We start from the raw sequence: 23,434 nt of genomic DNA, 5'->3' as shown, positions 1-23,434 counted from the left end.
AAAACATGCTCGGATGGGGTGTCCTGTTCTAATGGCTACAATATAGTGATAACTGTAAGTAAAACATGATCGGATGGGATGTCCTGTTCTGATGGACACCATATAGTGATAACTGTAAGTAAAACATGATCGGATGGGGTGTCCTGTTCTGATGGACACCATATAGTGATAACTGTAAGTAAAACATGATCGGATGGGATGTCCTGTTCTGATGGACACCATATAGTGATAACTGTAAGTAAAATATGATCGGATGGGGTGTCCTGTTCTGATGGACTGGACACCATATAGTGATAACTGTAAGTAAAACATGATCGGATGGGATGTCCTGTTCTGATGGACACCATATAGTGATAACTGTAAGTAAAACATGATCGGATGGGGTGTCCTGTTCTGATGGACACCATATAGTGATAACTGTAAGTAAAACATGATCGGATGGGATGTCCTGTTCTGATGGACACCATATAGTGATAACTGTAAGTAAAATATGATCGGATGGGGTGTCCTGTTCTGATGGACACCATATAGTGATAACTGTAAGTAAAATATGATCGGATGGGGTGTCCTGTTCTGATGGACACCATATAGTGATAACTGTAAGTAAAACATGATCGGATGGGGTGTCCTGTTCTGATGGACACCATATAGTGATAACTGTAAGTAAAACATGATCGGATGGGATGACCTGTTCTGATGGACACCATATAGTGATAACTGTAAGTAAAATATGATATGATCGGATGGGTGTGTTGGGTTTCTGATGGACACCATATAGTGATAATGTGTTGATGACCTGATACAATATAGTGATACTGTAAGTAATATGATCGGATGGGGTGTCCTGTTCTGATGGACACCATATAGTGATAACTGTAAGTAAAACATGATCGGATGGGGTGTCCTGTTCTGATGGACACCATATAGTGATAACTGTAAGTAAAACATGATCGGATGGGATGACCTGTTCTGATGGACACCATATAGTGATAAGTGTAAGTAAAATATGATCGGATGGGGTGTCCTGTTCTGATGGACACCATATAGTGATAACTGTAAGTAAAACATGATCGGATGGGGTGTCCTGTTCGACGTCTTTAAAAATGTGCTTCACTTTGCAGTAAATGTTTCTATACAGCAGTCTCCAAAACCACACCCCATGATACAGTCACACACAAGGTGTTTTCGTATTTCCACTGAAGTATCCATTTACTGTCCTTAGCTTTTGAGACATGTTTGATTAATAACAGAGGTTGACCGATAGTGATAAAATAATCCAATGATTTAAAGAAAAAAGTGAAGGTTTACTCAGACAATTACTCTGCTCAATAACAAAATACTCAATCGTAAATATACCAAAGTCTCCTAGAGTCACTAAATCTGAACTAGTATACTGAGTACTTACTCGTGCGGTCGGCCTTATATTACGTGTAGAGTATTAACCAAAAATCAAACCAAGCCAATAAAAAAATTGAAAAGGTGAAAAGGATAATTTTTTAGTATTTTTGTTTATTGTTATCTATGTTGCTTTTATTCTATACCGAATAAGTGTTATTGAGTAAAATTTATGTTGAAAAAAAAAAAAAAAAAAAACAGAAGAAAATACAATAAAACAAAATATACAAAACAGACATGGACAGCGACTTATGGACACATGCGTATTACATTTTTTTCTTCTACACTTAATAAGCGATATCAAAAATGAAAAAGTGAATAAATTTAATTAATAATAACAGAATTTACATATTAACTATTGGGTACCTGCACAGGAGTCCAAACAGCGAGGATGAAAACAGCAGAGATTTGTGTACTTACCAATATAGTGGAGATAAAAACATCACATTTGCTAATTATGGGGACTTAAATATGAAATATATCAATTGGGATCAGTTGACCCCATCTAGAAAATTGAATCAGTCAAAGATGCGTTTTTATTTCAACATACATGTATAAGGAATCAAGTATTTTAGACCTGATATTTAGAAACGAACAAGATATGATTAGTAATATTGCAATAAAAAGATAAAAAAGGATTAGGAAAGAGCGACCATGGTACTATTTTTTTTAAACTGAATTGTACAAAAACTTATAACATTAGCAAAACAGTTCAGCTTAATTACAACAAAGGCGATTACATACAAATAAGGAAAGATCTATCGATAGATTGGAAGGAAATATTATAATTATAGCGCGCACCGGACACTAAACCAAAATACGAAATATTTCAGAAGAACGTAAAATCCACAATTGATATGAATATACCAAAGAACATTCCAGAAACGAAGAAAAGGCGAAATCCTTTCGACAAACAAACTGAACGGAAACATAGGAGCTGGCAGAGATATCTGGAAACATTGCAGAAATATAACGAATACGTAAAGGCAAGAAACAAAGTTAAAGCTCTAGTATGGAAATTTAAAAAGTGTTTAGAAAAGGATATCGCTAAAGGTGTCAAGAAGAATCCAAAAAAGTTTTGGAGATATGCAAATTAAAAAACTAAATCGAAATCCGGAATCACAGAACTGCACATTAAATGTGGAAACGATCTGACCATCGCCCACACTGATCAAGATAAAGCAAACGCATTAGCGGACTATTTTTCAAGTATTTTCACCGTAGAACCACAAGATGATATTCCCGTATTGAAGAACTTTATCATAGAAAATCCATTTATTAACACTGATATATCAGAACTGGAAGTATTGAATATTTTGAAGGCATTAAATCCAACCAAATCACCAGGAGCAAATAATATTCACCCGAAAGTACTAAAAGAAACATTGGACATAATTAAGACTTCTTTGTGTGAAATATTTATCTGGCCACTGAAAACAGGAGAACTTTTCAATACCTGGAAGGAAAGTTAGATAACTGCGATCCACAAAAAAGGAGACAAGAAATATTCAGGGAATTACAGGCCAGTAAGTTTGACAAGTGTTGTTTGTAAAACTATGGAAAAAATGGCGAGGAAAAGAATAATGGATCATCTAGAAAAGAACACTATTCTTGGTAAACAGCACTATGGATTCATCAAGGGAAGATCAACTATTTTACAGTTACTTAAAGTTATTGATAAGTGGACAGAAGTTATCGACCAAGGAGGATCAATCCAAACCATATATCTAGACTTCATGAAAGCCTTCGACACAATCCCACACCTACGGCTCATCGGCAAATTAATATCATACGGATTATCACCTGAAATCATCAAATGGGTAGAAAGTTTTTTTTACTAACCGGAAACAGCAAGTATCGGTAACCGAAGAACTGTCCAAATGGATGGCGGTGACAAGTGGTATCCCCCAGGGAAGTGTTGTAGGATCGATTCTGTTTGTAATTTATATTAATGACCTTCCAGAAACTACTAAATCAGCGACTTACTTGTTTGCAGCTGATACTAAACTTTTTAATTATAACGAAAACACAAATCTACAGGACGAACTTAATCAAATCCAAAAATGGTCTGATCGATGGCTTTTAAAACTTCATCCTTATAGATATGTAAGGTTCTATATCTAGGGAAGAACCCTAATAAAACGACCCGACATTTACACAAAAACACTTTGGAAGGAAGAATGGAGGAAACATTAGAGGTGGTCTTGAAATGATCTTGGGATAACAACAGACAACAGCCTAAGCTTCAGTGAACATATTCATGATGCTGTCAATAAAGCAAATATGATAATGGGAACTATCCGAAGAACTTACAACAATTTAGATAATCAAACATTCTGTCTATAATATAAAGCTTGTCAGACCACATAAGCGCCTGCATATGGAACCCTACTTACAAACACAAATAAACGGGATAGAAAATGTACAAAGAAGAGCAACAAAACAAATACCGGGAATGAAAGATTTAACCTATGAAAACAGACTGAGGATCTTAAAGTTACCTACACTTAAACACAGAAGGCTTAGAGGAGACATGATCCAAGTATATAAATTGATACATGAAGGATACGATCGGGTCGTCGCAGAGAGATTTTTAATTCAAATAATAACAACAGAACTAGGAACCACTCTTTGGCATTATTAAAACGACGAAGTTGTCTAAATTTGAGAACGTATTCATTCAATGAGCGGATCATCAGTCACTGAAACTCTCTTCCCGAAGCCTTGGTTACGTCACCATCAATAAAAACATTTAAATCTCGCTTGGATAAGCATTGCCCGAAAGCTACTTTAATCACGAGATAGATAACAATGAACGTATTCATAGTCGGGATGTATAGTATGATTAGCGATCTGGATATACGGGCATTATGCCTGCATCCAGTATTATTATTATTATTAGGACATACCGATAATTAAGATGTTTATTTCTACACTATATTTACATGGGACGGGGAAGTAATTCTCACCGTGTCGTCGAATTGTCCCTTTATCAAGGCAAATAAAACAAAAGTAATCACGTAGTGATCCAATGTATTGATAATGGGGAATTAAAGATGTAATATTTGTTTCCTTTTCATTTACCATTTGACTATATACATATACAGACATACGTTTGTAAGGATCCCGCGTTACCCGGAGCATGCCGTTGATATTACTTCTTTGACCCACACCTGAAATTTACATTAATTTTGTAGACTTCATGATACTAGTAATAGAGTACTACGTTTAGAAGAATGCGTTAATCACAAGGTCAAACTGACATGGTCGACCTTTATATAATATTTTTACAATATTGATTACACTAGAGCAGTTCAGCTTAAATTTTGGTACTATAAAAGTACATTAATAAGCATGTCATGCAGAAAACCTTGAATCAAGAAGCGGAGAAGATATCTATATGCTCTACAGGTTATTTAGTTGGAGGGAGGTAACTCGAACGAACATTTCAAACTTAGTCTGAATAAATACAAAATGTATCGACTATGACAGCAAGAGCTCTATACGAAACAGCATACATTTCATTCTCCTCTCAATGAAATAGTAGAGCAGCATTTGGCCGAAAAAGGAAAATCGTGCATTTTTATGATACAAGCACGAAACTTTGTTTGCAAGTAGTTATGACTATCTAAAAGAGAAAAAAGGCTTGAGCCATCGCAAAAAGTGACTAATTCCGGTATTTTTCAAGATGGCCGCCATTTTCGCGGTGAAACTAAGAAAACTAATGAAATAAAAAGCTGCACCTTTTGATAAAAGCATGAAAGTTGGCATGTGAATAGCGAAGACAACCCAAAATAGGAATTAAACAAGAAGGAAGCCATTGAAAAGGGTATATACTTCCTGTATTTTTCAAAATGGCCGTCATTTTTTGGGCGAAACTTAGAGAAGTAACGAAATAACACGCTGCACGTTTTGATAAAAACATGGAAATTGGCATGTGAACAGCCAAGACAAGACAATAGGATAAAACCGGTAGCCATTGAAAATAGTACCTACCTCCGGTATTATTCGAGATAGCGTATGTTTCCGTAGACTATACACGGAGAAGTTTTTGATAAAAACTAAAAATTGGCATGTGAGTATCAAAGACAATCAAAATAAGATTAAACCAGGAGCCACTAAAAAAATACCTACTTCCGGTATTATTCAAAATAACGTTCATTTTCAAAGGCAAAACTAGGTAGCATTTTCATAGACAATACCCGAAGAAGGTATGAAGCATAAAAATTGGCATGTGAGTTGCCAAGACAATTAAAATAAGATTTAAACCGGGAGCCGTTGAAAAAAAGTATCTGCTTCCGTATTTTTTAATATGGCCGCCATCATGGTGAGTAATGGTAGAATGGAAGTAAAACCGCATATAAATATTTTGTTTATGAGGATATTGTTTTGAAAGTTGATTGATACACTGAAGCTTATTGTACACATTTTGTGTGTGTACCTCCGGTTAAATTGTTAACATATAACATTTAAAAGCCATATTAAGGAAAGTACAATGGAATATTTTTGATTCGCGATTCGTCACGAAGATACATGTAAAAATGATATTGATAGAAGTAAGAAAATCAAGTAAAACAACAATCTGCCTTTCATTTTACAAAACAACAAAGCATTTCCGGATTTGCAATATACTCTTTATATACAATAAAGCAAAACTTAGTGGCCACCTGACTTAGCTTAACAAGGTAGGACTCTACATAATTAAAGTATTATGAAACAAAAACACATTGCTTTACCAAAATTAATTAAGCTACTAAAAGCACTTCCGGTTATGTTTATGTTAAATGTTGTCATTTTTATTGTTTGATTTGGTATTCTGTCCTTCTGGGTAGGTATTGATTGTGATGTCAAGTGTTTGCGAGCGTAACGTCATACTTTTTCGTAGAAAACGACGTGAACTGCGCTCACAAAATAATGACGTAACAATTGATACCTACCCTCATGGGAGCTAGCTCCGTAATACGCAAAGAAGGAATAGTTTCATGTAAGATAATGAGTGCAAATGAATATTGAAAACGAAAGTTTGTTGCTTAATAACTATCATACTCATTTCAAAGTTGTTAAAGTTCTGTCGAACCTCTTTAATGAAATACATTATGTATCATTTAAATATACTATGACTTTTCGATATTACCATCAAGTGCTGTTAGGAAGCGACCGGAAATGGATTTCTGTTATCTTTTAATTTATTCTTTGTTCTCAATTATATGTAATTTACTATTGTTACTTGAAATGCGAATAAAAATTCAAACAACATAAATGTATCAATACTTCAACATTTTCTGGTATCCATATTTCGACTTTCACATAGACGCCATTTTAAAAATACCGGAAATTGAATAAATTAATGAATGATTTTACCCATATATGCCAAGTTACATGTTTTTATTGAGATGTGCAGCATGTTATTTCATTACTTTGTTTAATTTAACCTATTAAAATGGCGACCATCTTAAAAAAACAACCGGAAGTAGACACATTTTGCGATGGCTCCCGATTTTAATCTTATATTGTAAGTCTTGGCTATTAAAATGCCAAATTTATTACGTTTATTAAGACATTCAGCGTATTTTTTCACCACGTCTCATAGTTTCGCTTATTCTATCGGCGGCCATCTTGGAATTACCGGAAGTAGGTACATTTTTCAATGGCTCCCACTTTTAATATTATTTTGGTAGTCTTGGCTATTAAAATGCCAAGTTTAATGTTTTTATTGAGATTTGTATCATATTATTTCATTACTTCCTTAAGTTTTACCTGCGAAAATGGCGGCCATCTTTGAATTACCGGAAGTAGGTCATTTTTTCAATGGCTCCCGCTTTTGATATTATTTTGGTAGTCTTGGCTATTAACATGCTAAGTTTCATGTTATTGAGATGTGCATCATGCTATTTCATTACTTTGTTACCCACGAAAATGGCGGCCATCTTGAAAAAAACGGAAGTAGATACATTTTGCAATGGCTCCCGGTTTAAATATAGTTTGGGTAGTCTAGGCTACTCGCATGCAAAATTTCATGAAGTTTCATGCTTGTATAAAAAATGCATGATTTTTCCCTATGCCGCTCTACTAAAAATACAAGCGTCATTTTATAAATTTTGCTAGACACATTACACTTTCTGATAACATAAATATATTGTATCAGAAAACAACTTCCAAAATAGCACGTCTTCTGCAATAAAACCATTGCCATAACCCCAAACAGTTCTCGTAATTCCATATAAGTGTAGAAATCAATGTCCAAGTTATTAAAAACAAATCAACTCTAAAGTGCATTAAGTGATTTCTAAAGTGATTGAAATGAACAAGATGGAAACAGTTTTCAGACTTAAACGATGTTTCAACATTTATTTTGTGTGAGCTTCAACGTCATAGGTATATATGACAAAGTTCTTGCTCGTCCATATTAAATGTGTCTGCCAGAATCAAAATATGGCTTCGGAGAGCTCAAACAATGTAATGCATGTATATAGTATTTTTCGCGTTATAAGGCTATAGTCTCGCCTAATAACGCCAAAGTTTCGTCTTATAACACCAAATTTTCACATAATAACACCAGAGTCTCGCAAAATAACGCCAAAGTTTCGTCTAATATCACCAAAGTTTGGTCTCATAACGCCAAAGTTTCGCCTAATAACGCCAAAGTTTCGCCTAATAACGCCAAAGTTTCGCCAATAACACCAAAGTTTCCGCCTAATAACACCAGAGTTTCGCCTAATAACACCAAAGTTTCGTCTAATAACACCAAATTTTCACATAATAACACCAGAGTCTCGCAAAATAACGCCAAAGTTTCGTCTAATAACACCAAAGTTTCGTCTAACAACGCCAAAGTTTCGCCTAACAACACCAAAGTTTCGACTAATAACATCATGTTTCGTCTAATAACACCAAAGTCTCGCCTAATAACACCAATTTTTCACCTAATAACATCAGTGTCTCGCATAATAACACCAAAGTTTCGTCTAATAACATCATGTTTCGTCAAATAACGCCAAAGTTCGTAATACCACCAAAGTTTCGCCTAACAACACCAAAGTTTCGCCTAATAACACCAAATTTTCACATAATAACACCAGAGTCTCGCAAAATAACGCCAAAGTTTCGTCTAATAACACCAAAGTTCAAAGTTTCGCCAAAAAACGCCAAAGTTTTGCCCAATAACACCAAAGTTTCGCCTAATAACACCAGAGTCTCGCAAAATAACGCCAAAGTTTCGTCTAATAACACCAAAGTTTCGTCTCAATAACGCCAAAGTTTCGCCTAATAACACCAGAATTTCGCCTAATAACACCAAAGTTTCGCCTAATAAAACCAAATTTTCACATAATAACACCAGAGTCTCGCAAAATACCAAATTCGCCAAAGTTTCGTTCTAATAACACCAAAGTTTCGACTAATAACATCATGTTTTCGTCTAATAACACCAAAGTCTCGCCTAATAACACCAATTTTTCACCTAATAACATCAGTGTCTCGCATAATAACACCAAAGTTTCGTCTAATAACATCATGTTTCGTCTAATAACGCCAAAGTTCGTAATACCACCAAAGTTTCGCCTAACAACACCAAAGTTTCGCCTAATAACACCAAATTTTCACATAATAACACCAGAGTCTCGCAAAATAACGCCAAAGTTTCGTCTAATAACACCAAAGTTCAAAGTTTCGCCTAACAACACCAAAGTTTCGCCTAATAACACCAAATTTTCACATAATAACACCAGAGTCTCGCAAAATAACGCCAAAGTTTCGTCTAATAACAGCAAAGTTTCGTCTAATAACACCAAAGTTTCAAAACATTCGCTAATAACACCAAAGTTTCGCCTAATAACACCAAATTTTCACATAATAACACCAGAGTCTCGCAAAATAACGCCAAAGTTTCGTCTAATAACACCAAAGTTTCGCCTAATAACACCAGAGTTTCGCCTAATAACACCAAAGTTTCGCCTAATAACACCAAATTTTCACCTAATAACATCAGAGTCTCGCAAAATAACGCCAAAGTTTCGTCTAATAACAGCAAAGTTTCGTCTAATAACACCAAAGTTCAAAGTTTCGCCTAACAACACCAGAGTCTCGCCTAATAACACCAAAGTTTCGTCTAATAACGTCATGTTTTGTCTAATAACGCCAAAGTTTCGCCTAATAACACCACAGTTTCGTCTAATAACATCATGTTTAACACCAAAGTCTCGGCTAATAACACCAAAGTTTCGCCTAATAACACCAAAGTTTCGTCTAATAACGCCATGTTTCGTCTAATAACACCAAAGTTTCGTCTAATAACATCATGTTTCGTCTAATAACGCCAAAGTTTCGCCTAATAACAACCAAAGTTTCGCCTAATAACACCAATTTCACATAATAACACAAGTTCGCCTAATAACACCAAAGTTTCGTCTAATAACATCATAACACCAAATTTCGCCTAATAACACCAAGTTTCGCCTAATAACACCAAAGTTTCGTCTAAAAACGCATGTTCGTCTAATAACACCAAAGTTTCGTCTAATTAACACCAAAGTTTCGTCTAATAACATCAGTTTTCGTCTAATAACACCAAAGTTTCGCCTTATAACACCAAAGTTTCGTCTAATAACATCATGTTAACACCAAAGTCTCGCCTAATAACACCAAAGTTTCGTCTAATAACATCATGTTTCGTCTAATAACACCAAATTTTCGCCTAATAACACCAAAGTTTCGCCTAATAACATAAAGTTTCGCCTAATAACACCAAAGTTTCGTCTAATAACACCAAAGTTTCGCCTAATAACACAAAGTTTCGCCTAATAACACCAAAGTTTTCGTCTAATAACATCATGTTTCGTCTAATAACGCCAAAGTTTCGCCTAATAACACCAAAGTTTCGTCTAATAACATCATGTTTTCGTCTAATAACGCCAAAGTTCGCCTAATAACACCAAAGTTTCGTCTAATAACATCATGTTTCGTCTAATAACACCAAAGTTCGTCTAATAACATCATGTTAACACCAAAGTCTCGGCTAATAACACCAAAGTTTCGCCTATAACACCAAATTTTCACATAATAACACCAAAGTCTCGCAAATAACGCCAAAGTTTCGTCTAATAACATCATGTTTCGTCTAATAACACCAAAGTTTCGTCTAATAACATCAAAAGTCTCGCTAATAACACCAAAGTTTCGCTAATAACACCAAATTTTCCATAATAACACCAAAGTTCGTCAAAAAACGTTTCGCAAAATAACGCCAAAGTTTCGTCTAATAACACTAAACTGTCGCGAAGTAGTGTGACAGTGATATCCTCGGAGTGACACTAGGCACTGCCACTTTCTAATGCAGGTAGTATTTATGTAATATTACTTCACTTGAGTCCAACGTTTATATACATGTATCAACAGAAATGACAATGTTTGGTATAGTATCTATGTTTATCCTTAAGAGGGCATATCGTAAACTTAAAGCTTACTTAAAAAATATAAAATTTATGTTCCTTTATAAGTTTTGTATATTTTGTTTTGTTGCTTCATATTGCTTTTGAAACAACGGACACATTTCTGACACCACGAAAGAAATATTTGATTCCTTTATATAAGAATAAAGGACAAACACTGATGGTTAACTGTATTTTTGGAGTAAATACACACCTCGTGCGGTTCATAGTATACCATAAAAACCAACAGAAAACCTATTCACACTGTTAAAGGAACATGTATACTCAATAATGGCTATATTTGTTTGTGCGATCATTTGTTTGACCCTAAATTTTATAAGTTGTTGTATTACCAAATATATATAAGGTGTATGTACGACAAAAAGGAAGAAAGCACAGGAAAATTAGAATGATAAATGCATAGAATGTACCTCCTGCGTCGAGTACCAGGTATTTCGCCCCAGCAGTAAAGGTCTTCACGCCACCTCCTTTTACTTCCAAAAGAATGTGTCTGCAGTTAAGAGAAGCGGCTTCAGGTTCTAGGGCGATCCCCAGATGTTCTTCTGTTATACCAGCCTGGAATTAAATTAAACACCACCGAACCATTGACAAAGTGTTTGTTTAAAATGGTGAAAGGTAGATGGGTCTTATAACGATACTAAAGTTTCTGATGTAACCTGAAAGTTTATTAGTCCTATTCAACAAAATACTTGAAAATCAGATTGCAAAAACTGGATGTAGGTCTCTTTCCTTTTAATCTTAATACATCAAGTTCTAGATATAAAGTTAGATTAGACTATATAAGTACTTTATACATTGAACAAATCGACTGAGATATGTTTCGGAAGCAGCTAAAGCATTAAAAAAAGAAGAAATTCTTTGATTCTTTCAATGTTTTCTTAATTGAAAAAAACCCAACTTATTATTAAATGTCATACCTCCTCAGCAGCCTCTCTCATGAACTATTTTGAGGCGTCTGACCAGATCGCCGGGACAGTGAGGACCCAGAGGAACTCTGACGGTTTAATGCCTGTTAGCTGTTTTGTACAGGATGTCATCATCTGATCTCTCAAGTATTTGATACAAGCCGAAAACACTTTAAGTGCCTGCATGGTCTGGCCTTGGTCATCTGTTAGGGTGAACGTGCGGCTTAAAACTAAATTCAGATAAAGACAGACTTTCTATACAACATATTACAAGACTGTTTTATCTTTGGATTATAAAAGAAGAAGCAATAACAATTGCGTTCGATGTGAAGGTTTATTATTTCCTTCAAATTACTTGCAATTGAGTAAGTGTTTGGAACGCTATTCGTGGAAGAGGTTGTGATGTGGGGGTGTTTATTGATGGAATCTATCACCCAATTTATGTTGCTACGTCACTATTCTATGTGCTCATATTCCAAATGAAATGAATGTATATATACGCAGCTTAGTTGTACAGTAAGGTAATGTTACCGTAGATTAGCTCTACCTTCCGGTAATGGATATGACTTATGACGTCACATTTGCCCATTTTATTTTAGTATTTCGTATAAGTTGTAAATCAAGAATTTATTTCGATACAAAAAAAGGTAAATACTCATACCTTGTTTTCATAAAGCTTCATTTGAAATCGTCGAAAGAATTACCATCCATTTTGTTGCTCGTTTAGAGACAGATCAAAATACTTATCTTCGGCATCAAATCCGAAAGAGTGGAAATCTCCTTTAGGAGTGAACAGAACACATGTGGACGTCTTCATTGTTGATAACCCGGCACACCCGGCTATCAAAGTTTGTAGTGATATAGCCAGTTGGTCCCTTCGATACTGATGGCGAATTGAGAAGGCGTACCCAGAATATGTGGTCCCGAAGTCAAAGCCACCGCCACCAAATGTTTTCCGGAAGAAGCCATGCTTAAACTTTTAGATACAATATATTTTTAGATAATTTGCAATATTTGTTTGATAAGATTGATTAAGATAATTAAGTAGTTTCTTCAAAGTACGGGACATAACAACTTCAAACCAGATTGTGGGCAAACACTGTTATTTTGTTTTCAATTAAGAATTTATTCTACAATTTTATGCAGTTTGAAAACAAACCCTTGTAAACTGTCATCCTTGATATTCAGTGGTTACTATCACTATTGCGTATACATATAGCCTAAACATGGAAAAAAAGTTGTTTACAAGTAAAAAAGGGGATGGAAAATTATCTGAAGACCTTTTACAAGCATTCTTTCAGATCGCAAGAATGTATCAAAACTTGAAAACGAAACGTGAAAATAACATTTTCTCTCATACCTATACTGAGTGGACTCATGCAATACCCTCATGTCGCTTGAGGTTGTATTACATGGCCAACCATACGTCAAACCGTTAGTAAAATTATTATTTTCTCGGTAAAATTTCAACATGTCTTCTCTTGAAATTAGGTTTTTCTATAAATATGCAAACAACGGAATTTTTGTCGAAAATACCTTTTATGGTAACTTGACTTGCATTTGTAGTTTTTCTTCAAACATTTTTCAAAATGGCGGGATATCATAGTTGTAAAATTGCAATAAAATTTCTAGGTATGAGATAACATTATTCTTTCATTCTATCCGAGGGTCACAAATGATGTAAAACCCTCAAGCCTCGCGTTTTACTACATTGTATGACCATTGGGTTGAATACGAGTATCCCCATCCTTCATTTATACATATGAAAGAGTCATCAGTTACATACTGTAAACCAGCTTTCGTTGCTTCTAATTTTTGCCATTAATGATTCAAAGCGAAGATTAATGTCGTTGATTTGAACAACTTATTAAAATCCCTATGATACATGTATAAGTAATCTTTATACTAATTCGCGAATTTACTTTGTCGCTCGCGAAATAAAGTTTATTAACAGTGGCAGTATTTTTAAGACATTTATTGCATTACTGAAGGCAGTATATCAGCCACAGAAATATAAAAAAAAACTATAAAGGAACTATTTAGAAGCCTTTATGATAAAGCGAAATTCAGGTTGGTTGAAAGTCGACCTAAAATAGTACGATACAAAATATATCATCTTAAACAATTAGTATTGTTCACATGTTGTATCATGTCAATTTTCAAGGAGCTACGTGTAAATGAATCTCAAAAAGTCCGATGCTTAAAATACCCGGGTAGGTGTAAGCTACGTTTCACTAAAAATAGAAATTTGCTAAATAAAGTTAAATTTTTGCTATCCTTGTCAAACATTCAAAATTGCACAGGATATTGTCAATTTTAAATTAAATAAGAACACAAGTGATTATAAATATAGGAGTTTAAATAATAAATGATTAAGAAGGGGATTTCCTTTTTCAGTATTCAGTCATGGTTTTACATTTTGAATAAGTATATATCAATATAATATCAAAACAATATCATATCGGTCTGTACTTTTATCTTAGTTGTTTCCACTCGATCAAACAGATTTCCTGTAATACCGAATTGTTAACAGAAATGTTGTTCTAAAGCACAATACTTACATATGGGCGACTTGCTGCACAGGCTACATACTGTGATGTGATGGCGTTCAGGAGACAGGTATACGGTTCTAAGAATCGAGTGATTACTTCCGCGAAAAATCCACCCATATTAGACAAGTTGTCAATGCAACTATGTCACCAAACAAACAAACTGGTAAAATGGTCTAAGTTTTTACATTTTTATTGAGATGTGTAGGTTTTGTGTATTGAAAATATGAAGTGGTTAAATACAAAAGCGAAAACATACAGAACAAAGTATCACGCCGTATTTTTAGTTGAAATTTATTCTAGCTAAATATGGTCAATAAATTGAAAGTTAAATCTTATTTCAAATATTACTATGTTCAGAAAATAATTCTCAAATTCTGTAAGAGTAGGAATTGTGTAATTCCATAACCAGTTTGACAGTTAGCTGTAATCAACAAAGAAAATAGGATTTGTAGGATGTAAAGGCTAGATTAGATAAATCACAAATAAAATGCATTCTAGCCGGCTGACGCATGTTCCTGACTCGAAATTTGTAAAGATTATTGTTACAGCTAACATTCCGGAATGAATTAATTGGTAACAGTTATGTCGAACCAAAAGACTTTGAATTGGACTTAACTGCTGTCAGCCAGATTTGTTTGAATAACAGATATAATTAATTAGCGATAGGCACAATAGGATTATTTCACTGCAAGAAAGTAAAGAGTTATTTACATCAACCTGTGTATATTGTCAGTGCATTTTGAGATAAATTGGACAAGATTATTCATTTTATTGTGGAATGTTAATCTAAATTTTAATCAAAATATTTTTATCTGAAAGTGAAGAAATAGATTTTAGAATGAAACACAACAATTACCAGTGTAACGTTTCCGTTTCAATTGAAATTATACAATTCGTCGTCTACTGGGTTCATTGTGTACATATACCAATTTCAGTCACGCATGTGCCAGCCATTTTGCTTTCATGACCTGAAATAATGGCATAAATATGTCTTTCGCAGCCTTTTAACATCATAGTTTAACATTATTACACCTTTCTCAAGTTTAAAATATTAAGAACTATTACGTCACGATTGCTTATCAGTAAAATATAAAACCTACATTCATTTCAAGTTAATATAAGAGTTTAGGTTAAGGTTTTATTAGTTTAACGTCCTATTAACAGCCAGGGTCATGTAAGGACGTGTCAGGTTTGTTGGTGGTGGAAAGCCGGAGTACCTGGAGAAAAACCTACGACCAGCTGTCAATACCTGGAAATTGATTCGAACTCAGTACCCAGAGTTGGAGGGCTTGTGGTAATATGTCGAGACATCTTAATATAAGCACCAGATAAAATAGTCACATCGCTTCAGTCCATAAGTTCTATAAAATTGTAATTATAACGTATAATTCCAAAGATTAAGCATGAAAGACAGGGAAGCAGTTTTCAGCAGTCGGTAGAAATCTATATATGTCGTTATGTGGAAATGTGTTTGGTGTCGATTCCCGTAGCAAACGACATGTCTATAGCTTAACTTACAATTTTCGTTTACATACATTTAACTTTTATACATTTGAATCACGAAAAGTTTAGCATGACATATTTATTCAACGGGATAAGTAAACTACATTGAACGTAACACTCGTAAATTCACATAAACAATACCTGCAATAAATAAAAAAGAAAAGGTGTATTTTAGGATTCTAATTAAGTTACACAACCATTTACTATTTGCTTAACATCCACTCATTCATCAGTATGAATTTATGAAATAAAAAGCTTATCTTGGTCAACAAAAAATCCTTTCGAACTACTAGTAATAAACAGCCGGCCAATGAGATTGCAGCCGAAGCCTTTGAATATATTATAAGTTAATTAAATTTAAAAATACATGCTTTCTCAAATTTAGACGGTTGGGTTGGTCTTTCTTAAAATACATTGTAATTTCATAATCCTCTCTTGAGTGACTTAAACATTCTATTGAAAGTCCTGAGAAATTTCAGGAAACCATTATTTTATACAACAAATAGAACTTCCCTGCGATTGTTCAACGATTTTTACGTGGAAGATAACCGGGTATAGGATCACTTAACTAATATACGGAACATTTCCGTCTTTGTGTTCCGGTGCTGGTTTTGGTGCAATGCGACAAATCTACATACATCTATATGGTATAAAACAACAACTCTAACTTATATACATCAGTATGTATGTGTTAGAGGTCATTATGTTACTGTAAATTGGAAAATCCAGTCAAAAATTTAAAATGCATGTAGTTATTAAAAAAAAACTTCTTTGATCTTTATAAAGTCAACTGTTTATATTTCGTTAATGAATTCTAATAATAGTAATAATACCCTAAAAAACCACGAAGTCTTATTTACAGACAATTAGCCATTTTGCTTTCTTATTGGTGATCGCTAGGGAGACCATTATTAACAAATTTATACATGTATAGTCTCGTTTAGGGGATGGAGTCCTAACGCTTTCGTCACTGCCATGAACACTAAACACCAACAAGGACGTTAACGACAAAGAGTATAATATATGTAAAGTCTACATTTCTTAAGAAGACACAAAGTATCCATAATTAATTGATTTGATTGGTTTTGAGCATTCAGATCAATAGAAATAGAAAATAAGTGTTTAGAACTTAAAAAATATTGTATTGGAAATATTTAATATACCCCTAATGAATTTGTAATAAATCCCACCCTAATGCTATTGTAATTGCATATGCTTTTACGAGTAACCATGATTGTGGTTGCCGTGAAAACTATACAAAATATGCAAAATCATTTGAATATTTGATAAAATCAGCCTACATTTGAAAAAAAAAACAACACATTTTGCTAAAAGAACCAATCGCGATCTCGAACAAAGTGTTCTACAGAGAATGCATATGTACATTAGATAGACATTTAGGGGAAATCTGAAGTTAGTGCAGGAACGCACACTCTATAATTACTGGGTAATGTACCTTTAACTTTTGCATAATTATTGCACATTGATGGCAATACAGATAATCCTTTCATCTTTATATCATTTAATGTTTAAATGGTAGAATGTGTAAAAAGTATACCAAGCCTTTTACTTCTTACAAATAATAATAACGAACAAGCAAATGTGTACAGGAACATGCACAAAATGTTACAAGCCAAAAGCATAAATACAAAAATTCAGAAATTCAGAAAGAAAATTTAAAATAAAACTTGGAAAATATGTTATGACAGAACAGGAGTGGTTATGACAAAAAGAGCCGAACAAACAACAACGAAAACTCGACAATTGAACTAATCAAAACCAATAAATAAAAGGTGAACTATGAGAAATTACAGAATTTCAAAAAATGAAAAAAGGATTGAACCAGAGTAATCCTAAGGGTAAGGATAAATACTGTATAAAAATAGAAAAAAGTGGCTATGATACTATAATTCAATTTTGCTTGTTACGAGCATTTTCATTGGCTTAAAAATTTACTTTATCAGCCCATAAAGGAAAAAATGGCGTCGCCGAGTGTGACGTTGCTTCTGATTGGCTGAGATGACGGCGTAATGATTTCATAGACAAAAGAGTCCCAGAATGAATTTTGAGTATTGAAGAGATCATTTTTAGTAATTTGAATTATAAGGATTAATTTGAATAGATTTTTTATGTTATGGAGATATAACACAAAAATCTGAGTGTACTCTCATCATAAACCGCTTCGCGGAAATTTATTTCCGTTTTTGTACAAACATGGACTACTTTGGATTCTAAGACATTTTATATTTGTGTGTATGGAAAGAAACGTCTCTACTGTATTTGTGATTGAAACGTTTTAGCGGCCATCAACTTCGCGATTTCTAAAAGTCCACGAAAGATACGGAATTTAATCACACATGAACATTTACAGTAATTAAGAGTGTTTGTAAGGCTGATACATTGGAGAGAGTGTGTACGCTAACGTACGTATATAATATACATAATAGGTACAGCCAATTCACTTGACAAAGCTACCGGAATTAGTAAATTGACTTAATAGGACCAAATGTTTCCTGGAAAATGATATTGTCAAATAGGTCGCAATATACAGACGTCGTGCTTAACGGTAGTTTTCCATGTATATTTTGCATGCTTCATTGGAAACAATAGAAAGAGAACATGGCGGCCCAGACTCCAGTAGTGGGATGTTCTGAACATCCTGGTATGGGCTTTGTTTATGTCTGTAAGACGTGTAACAATGATCTTATCTGTACGAACTGTGTAGTAGACAATCACAACAAACATGATTTGGGAATTCTGTCGGAATATGTGAAGGAACAGAAACATACAATACATAAGTACGAGGAACAACTATTGAAAATTGAAATTCCAAAGTTGGAAAGTTGCATCAAGGAAGAAGATGAAAGCTTCAAAGAAAACAGAAAAGACATCGAAAAAATGATTGAAGCTGTTAAAATCCAGGGGGAGAGAATGAAGAAGAAAATCGACCAGCTTACAGAAACTTTAGTTAAATTCTGTCGAGATTTGGAGAGGATGAATGAAGATATCTTCGTGAGGAACAAAACTAAATTAACTAAACGTCTCCAGGAAGAAGTGAGGCCACAGCAAGACAGATGTCATCAGGTCATAACTTCAGGAACTAATGACGACGTCATCACATTAGCGCGGGAAACTCGGAACACAAAGTGTTCCTCATCGGTACCGATAGATCTAGGAACCTTGAAGACAGCGACCTTCAAACCCGGAACAATTCAAAATGGACTTCTAGAGAGAATGCTTGGTATGGTGAGCATTAACCAAGACGATCCAGTATTCCAGCCAACTCCGAACGCAGCCGCCGTGTCAACATTTAAAGCGATATTTCCTTACGAACTGTGCCGTGTATGTCGTTCGGGGGATAGGGCATTGCTTTCGTCCTGGGATGAAGACCATATTGTCAGTATTGATAAAAAGGGCAACACAGAGAAGATCGAGTGTAAAGTCAAAGTTCATTCAATGGCCGTCTCGCCGACAACAGGGAGGGTGTGGTTCTGTGTGAAGAATGACAAGAGTATCCGAGAGATAACGTCTGATGGTGAAATAGTGAAACGGTTCAATGTGACGTGCGTCCCGTCGTCACTGGTCATCACCCGAGAAGATATGGTTGTGGTGGGATTGGCGTTCAACGGAATAGTCATGTACACCGCGGATGGACGGATGGTGACTGATGGAGCCGGTCGTGTCTGTAGACAGGAGGCAGCTCTTCCCCACCACATGGCGTACAGTACCACTACAGGAGACGTCGCTGTTGCCGATACTGACTATGTAACATTGGATACCTACATGACAGGTAGCAAACCAGGAGAGCAGCCCCTGGTCATTGTTATGGATAAACATCTGAAACTGAAGTTCCAATGTCGGTACATTGGTGGTATGGAATCACAAACAGGTGATAGTCAACAGTCCAGGTTCTACCCCTGGGATGTTTGCTTTGACGGAGCTGGTGACGTTCTTGTAGCGGAGGAGGTGACACGATCGGTTCTTCTTATTGACGGGAATACAGGACAGTTCCTCAGAACAGTGTACATCTCTGACGGAGAGGTGCCTTTCAGTATTAGTAGAAAAGATGATAGTACTCTCTGGATCGGACATAAAGATCATGAGATTAAAATCATCAATTTCGTATAGACACGTGGTCTCAGTTCTTTGTGGTGACTAATGAAACATCAGACATCTATCAGACAGTCATTCACTTCATTGGACGGTATTGAACAGTATGTTCATACAAAGACGTGAAACGTTATAAAACATGATAGATTCTGGTAAATTCAGTAGTTCAGTTCATAGATATTTAGATATGTTGATATCTAAAGGATATTGCTTTACTTCTAGTAAGATGCAGGTAAGGCGGTGCTAAATATCATATGTTTTTTAGATTATATTCTTATGACATATATATATACACATATGTATAGAAGTCAATTTAACATTTCATTGATCTTTTATAAATATATTTTGTATATAGGGTTCTGGACAATATTTCATCAATATCTAATGGTGCATTTAATTTCATTTCTACTGACATTGTAGAACGTATATAGGAACCCAACCTACTATTCTTCATTTGCATATTACAGAGTTATCTGTCCATGCAGGTAGGTATTGATTGTGACGTCAGGTGTTTGCGAGCGTAACGTCATACTTTTGGCGAAAACGACGTAAATATTGCGCGCACAAAATAATGACGTAACAATCGATAACTATCCACAAGGGAGCTAACTCTGTAATATGTAAAGACTATATTCTTCAGCGCTTCGTTATCGATATCTTTATAACTACAATATTGAAGCTACTGAGTAACGGGAAGCTTCTCCGACAATTCGACCCATACTTTAAGTTCAAATTCAAGTTCTTCATTACTTTGAGCTTATTAGCTCATCAGTTTCCGAAACAAAAACTTAATATATACATGACATGTTGACAAACACACGCACACTTGCTCACTCATACATTTGCACACGACATACATACAAAAAGCAACAAAACGTAGCGTTATAGACATATCATAAATAAATGTACAGAGAAATCATGTTAGTGTGAGGAGTTACATAGGCACGCAGGAATGATCAAATTAGTGCTTCTGTCCCTTTTTAGTTGAAAAAATGATAAATTTCGAAAGATTCGCTAATTCTTTAATACTTTCTGGCGGCAAAAGCTCAACTATTTTCATCATGCTGGGTGTAATAATATAAACATGTTTAAGATATTTACTTCTTAGATTTGTATAAAAAGAACATTTTGGTATGAAATAGAACTCGTCTTCTATATCGCCTGAGTCGCATAATGTATATAATCTTTGGTTTCTTTCAATATTTGTATAACATACTGTCTCAATTTCTAGTTGATGTGAGATGTCGAATTTTCTATATATGTTTTCAGGTTTGCATACATCTTTGTACAGCAAAATGTTTTTACATAGGTGCTGATAAACATTTCCTTTCTGCGAGAGTCTTATATTTGATTCACAATCTTGAACGAAAATATCTACAATTCTTTGTTTGATAATTTTTAATGCACTCGTCTTTATATTGCGATTCCCATATGTAACCTAGCCCTGATGTCTGTAATTCTTCTTTAACATTTACCATCCATTGGTCATTATTTGACACCATATCTTTATAACATGCTTGCGACATACAATTATCCGAGTTCATTAGTTTTAACCAGACTATTTTTTAAATTTTCTATTAATAATACTCCGTTATTTGAAATAAGTTTGAATTTATGTTTTCTTGGTAGACTGGCGGGAAATAATGAATTGAGGATCTCTGTCACATATGTTGATAAAATTGTACGCCATAGGCGAAAACTAGCAAAACTTCGTTACATTCCAAATTTCATGTCCACATGAAACACATATGAACACATATTACTATCAGACGTCAAGTCGGATTTGTGATATTGAGAGTGTTTCTTCCTTTACAAGTATTTTCATGTAAGTAGAGATAGAGTAATGCTGCCGACAATGCAATGTCATCGAGATGTTTACAAAGAATGTTTATAAACTTTTACAGGTGGCAGGAAAAAGGAGAGGTGATAAACTATTAAATGTAAGTGTGTCCATAATATCTTTAACGTAAGTTTGTTCATAATATCTTTAACGTAAGTTTGTTCATAATATCTTTAACGTAAGTTTGTTCATAATATCTTTAATGTTATTAAGAAATGAACGTTTGTTCAAAATATCTTTAAAGTTATTGAAAAAAATGAAATTGAATACCATAATGTTATCAAAAAATAAAAGTTTGTTCAAAATATCTTCAATGCTATAAATAGAACATGTTTACATACTATATTGTAATGGTAGTTATTATAGTGAATTACTCCATAAAAATAGTGAAAATAAAACCTCAGTATATGTTTATGATAAGTGTGTGTGTGTTATAATTTTATTAACTGGTACAGATACCAACTATTGACATGTAGTGAGATTAATACCTTGTTTACAGATGCCTGGTTCATCTATAAAATAAGCCTATATGAATTACGTATATATATACATATATATCAGTCCTGTTTACAAAGTGTTCGCCATGTGTCAGACTACGATGTGTCAAAGAAACGACCAATCATTATGAGAAATAACCAATTTTATTTAATCTTCATTTTCAGCTTCTTAGATACTGGCGAACATTGGCGTCACCTAATTTTATCGCACACAAAAATTGGTATCATGTCGGTTCACCATCCATCAATATTGCCGTTACGTCAGATCATTACTCACCCAAATGGATGTTCTTAAGGATGTATTCTTCTGTGGTTTTAGTCCCGTTAAAGTCTCGTTTCGACAAAGATAAAAAACGTTATGATATCTTCAAATACGCTTTATCAATATCTCAAGCATGTGGTCTGTAGCATTTTGTCGAAAAATTACATTTCTATTTTTAGTAGATTTTTTTACACAGCGATTTTAAGAAATGGCCCATTTGGCGGCCATTTTGAAATTGTGTCTTTTTTGCCTTTGAGTAGAGCCACCGTTTTCCCATATTTTACTTAGATTGTTTTTACTTAAATCATCACCGTGTCAGCATTTTTAGCTGTATCGAGTTAATTTTTGCTGTAAATCTTCACTGGGTTCATGTTAATTAAAGTATTGAACATTAATGTGTGAAATGATACATTTTTCTGCCTGATTTAGAAAGAACACAGCCTTTTCCCTATTGATATGCAAAAATAATTTGACAAAATTAAGGGGTAGGGGGTAGCATATGTTATTATTTTGAAAAAAAATATGACTTTTATTAATCATAACTGGTATATATTTAATGAAGATTACTTGAAAATAAATTCTACAAACATCCATACATATCAAACACCTCATTAGGGAATTGTGGCTTTAAATTCTAGTGTATGTGGTCAAAACGGCTAAATTCCAATAAAATCCACTATTTTGTCATTTTGGTATCTTTGAGTGACAATAGCTCAAAAACGAGCACACGAAAATATGTTTTTTCTTCCATTTTCTTTCATGGTATGAAATCCTTTTTCCAAAAATCTATATGAGAAAAAAAGTTAAATACAAGAAAATTTTGACTTCTCAGAGGAGTACATCCTTAACACCAGAATATCATTTTGAAGAAAGAGATGATCAGACCAGATAGAGACGCAATTCGATTCATGTCAACTTTTCACT

The 23,434-nt window shown here is 34.3% G+C and overlaps 1 protein-coding gene across 1 annotated transcript; it reads left to right on the top strand.

Annotated features, from left to right (window-relative positions):
* The first annotated feature begins 18,370 nt into the window (after window positions 1-18,370).
* Window positions 18,371-22,143, top strand: LOC138327676 (uncharacterized). The gene has a single exon (XM_069273965.1). The coding sequence runs from the start codon at window positions 18,421-18,423 to the stop codon at window positions 19,927-19,929; it is 1,509 nt and encodes a 502-aa protein (XP_069130066.1). The 5' UTR covers window positions 18,371-18,420; the 3' UTR covers window positions 19,930-22,143.
* The last annotated feature ends 1,291 nt before the right edge of the window (window positions 22,144-23,434 follow it).

The sequence above is a fragment of the Argopecten irradians genome, chromosome 7 (genome assembly GCF_041381155.1).
Source record: "Argopecten irradians isolate NY chromosome 7, Ai_NY, whole genome shotgun sequence".
NCBI lineage: Eukaryota > Metazoa > Mollusca > Bivalvia > Pectinida > Pectinidae > Argopecten > Argopecten irradians.
Note: the sequence above shows the minus strand (reverse complement) of the source record. Positions and strands in the feature narration are given on the sequence as shown.

Coding starts and splice junctions, on each gene's coding strand:
- LOC138327676 (XM_069273965.1), top strand. CDS start 18,421: ATGGCGGCCCAGACTCCAGTAGTGGGATGTTCTGAACATCCTGGTATG.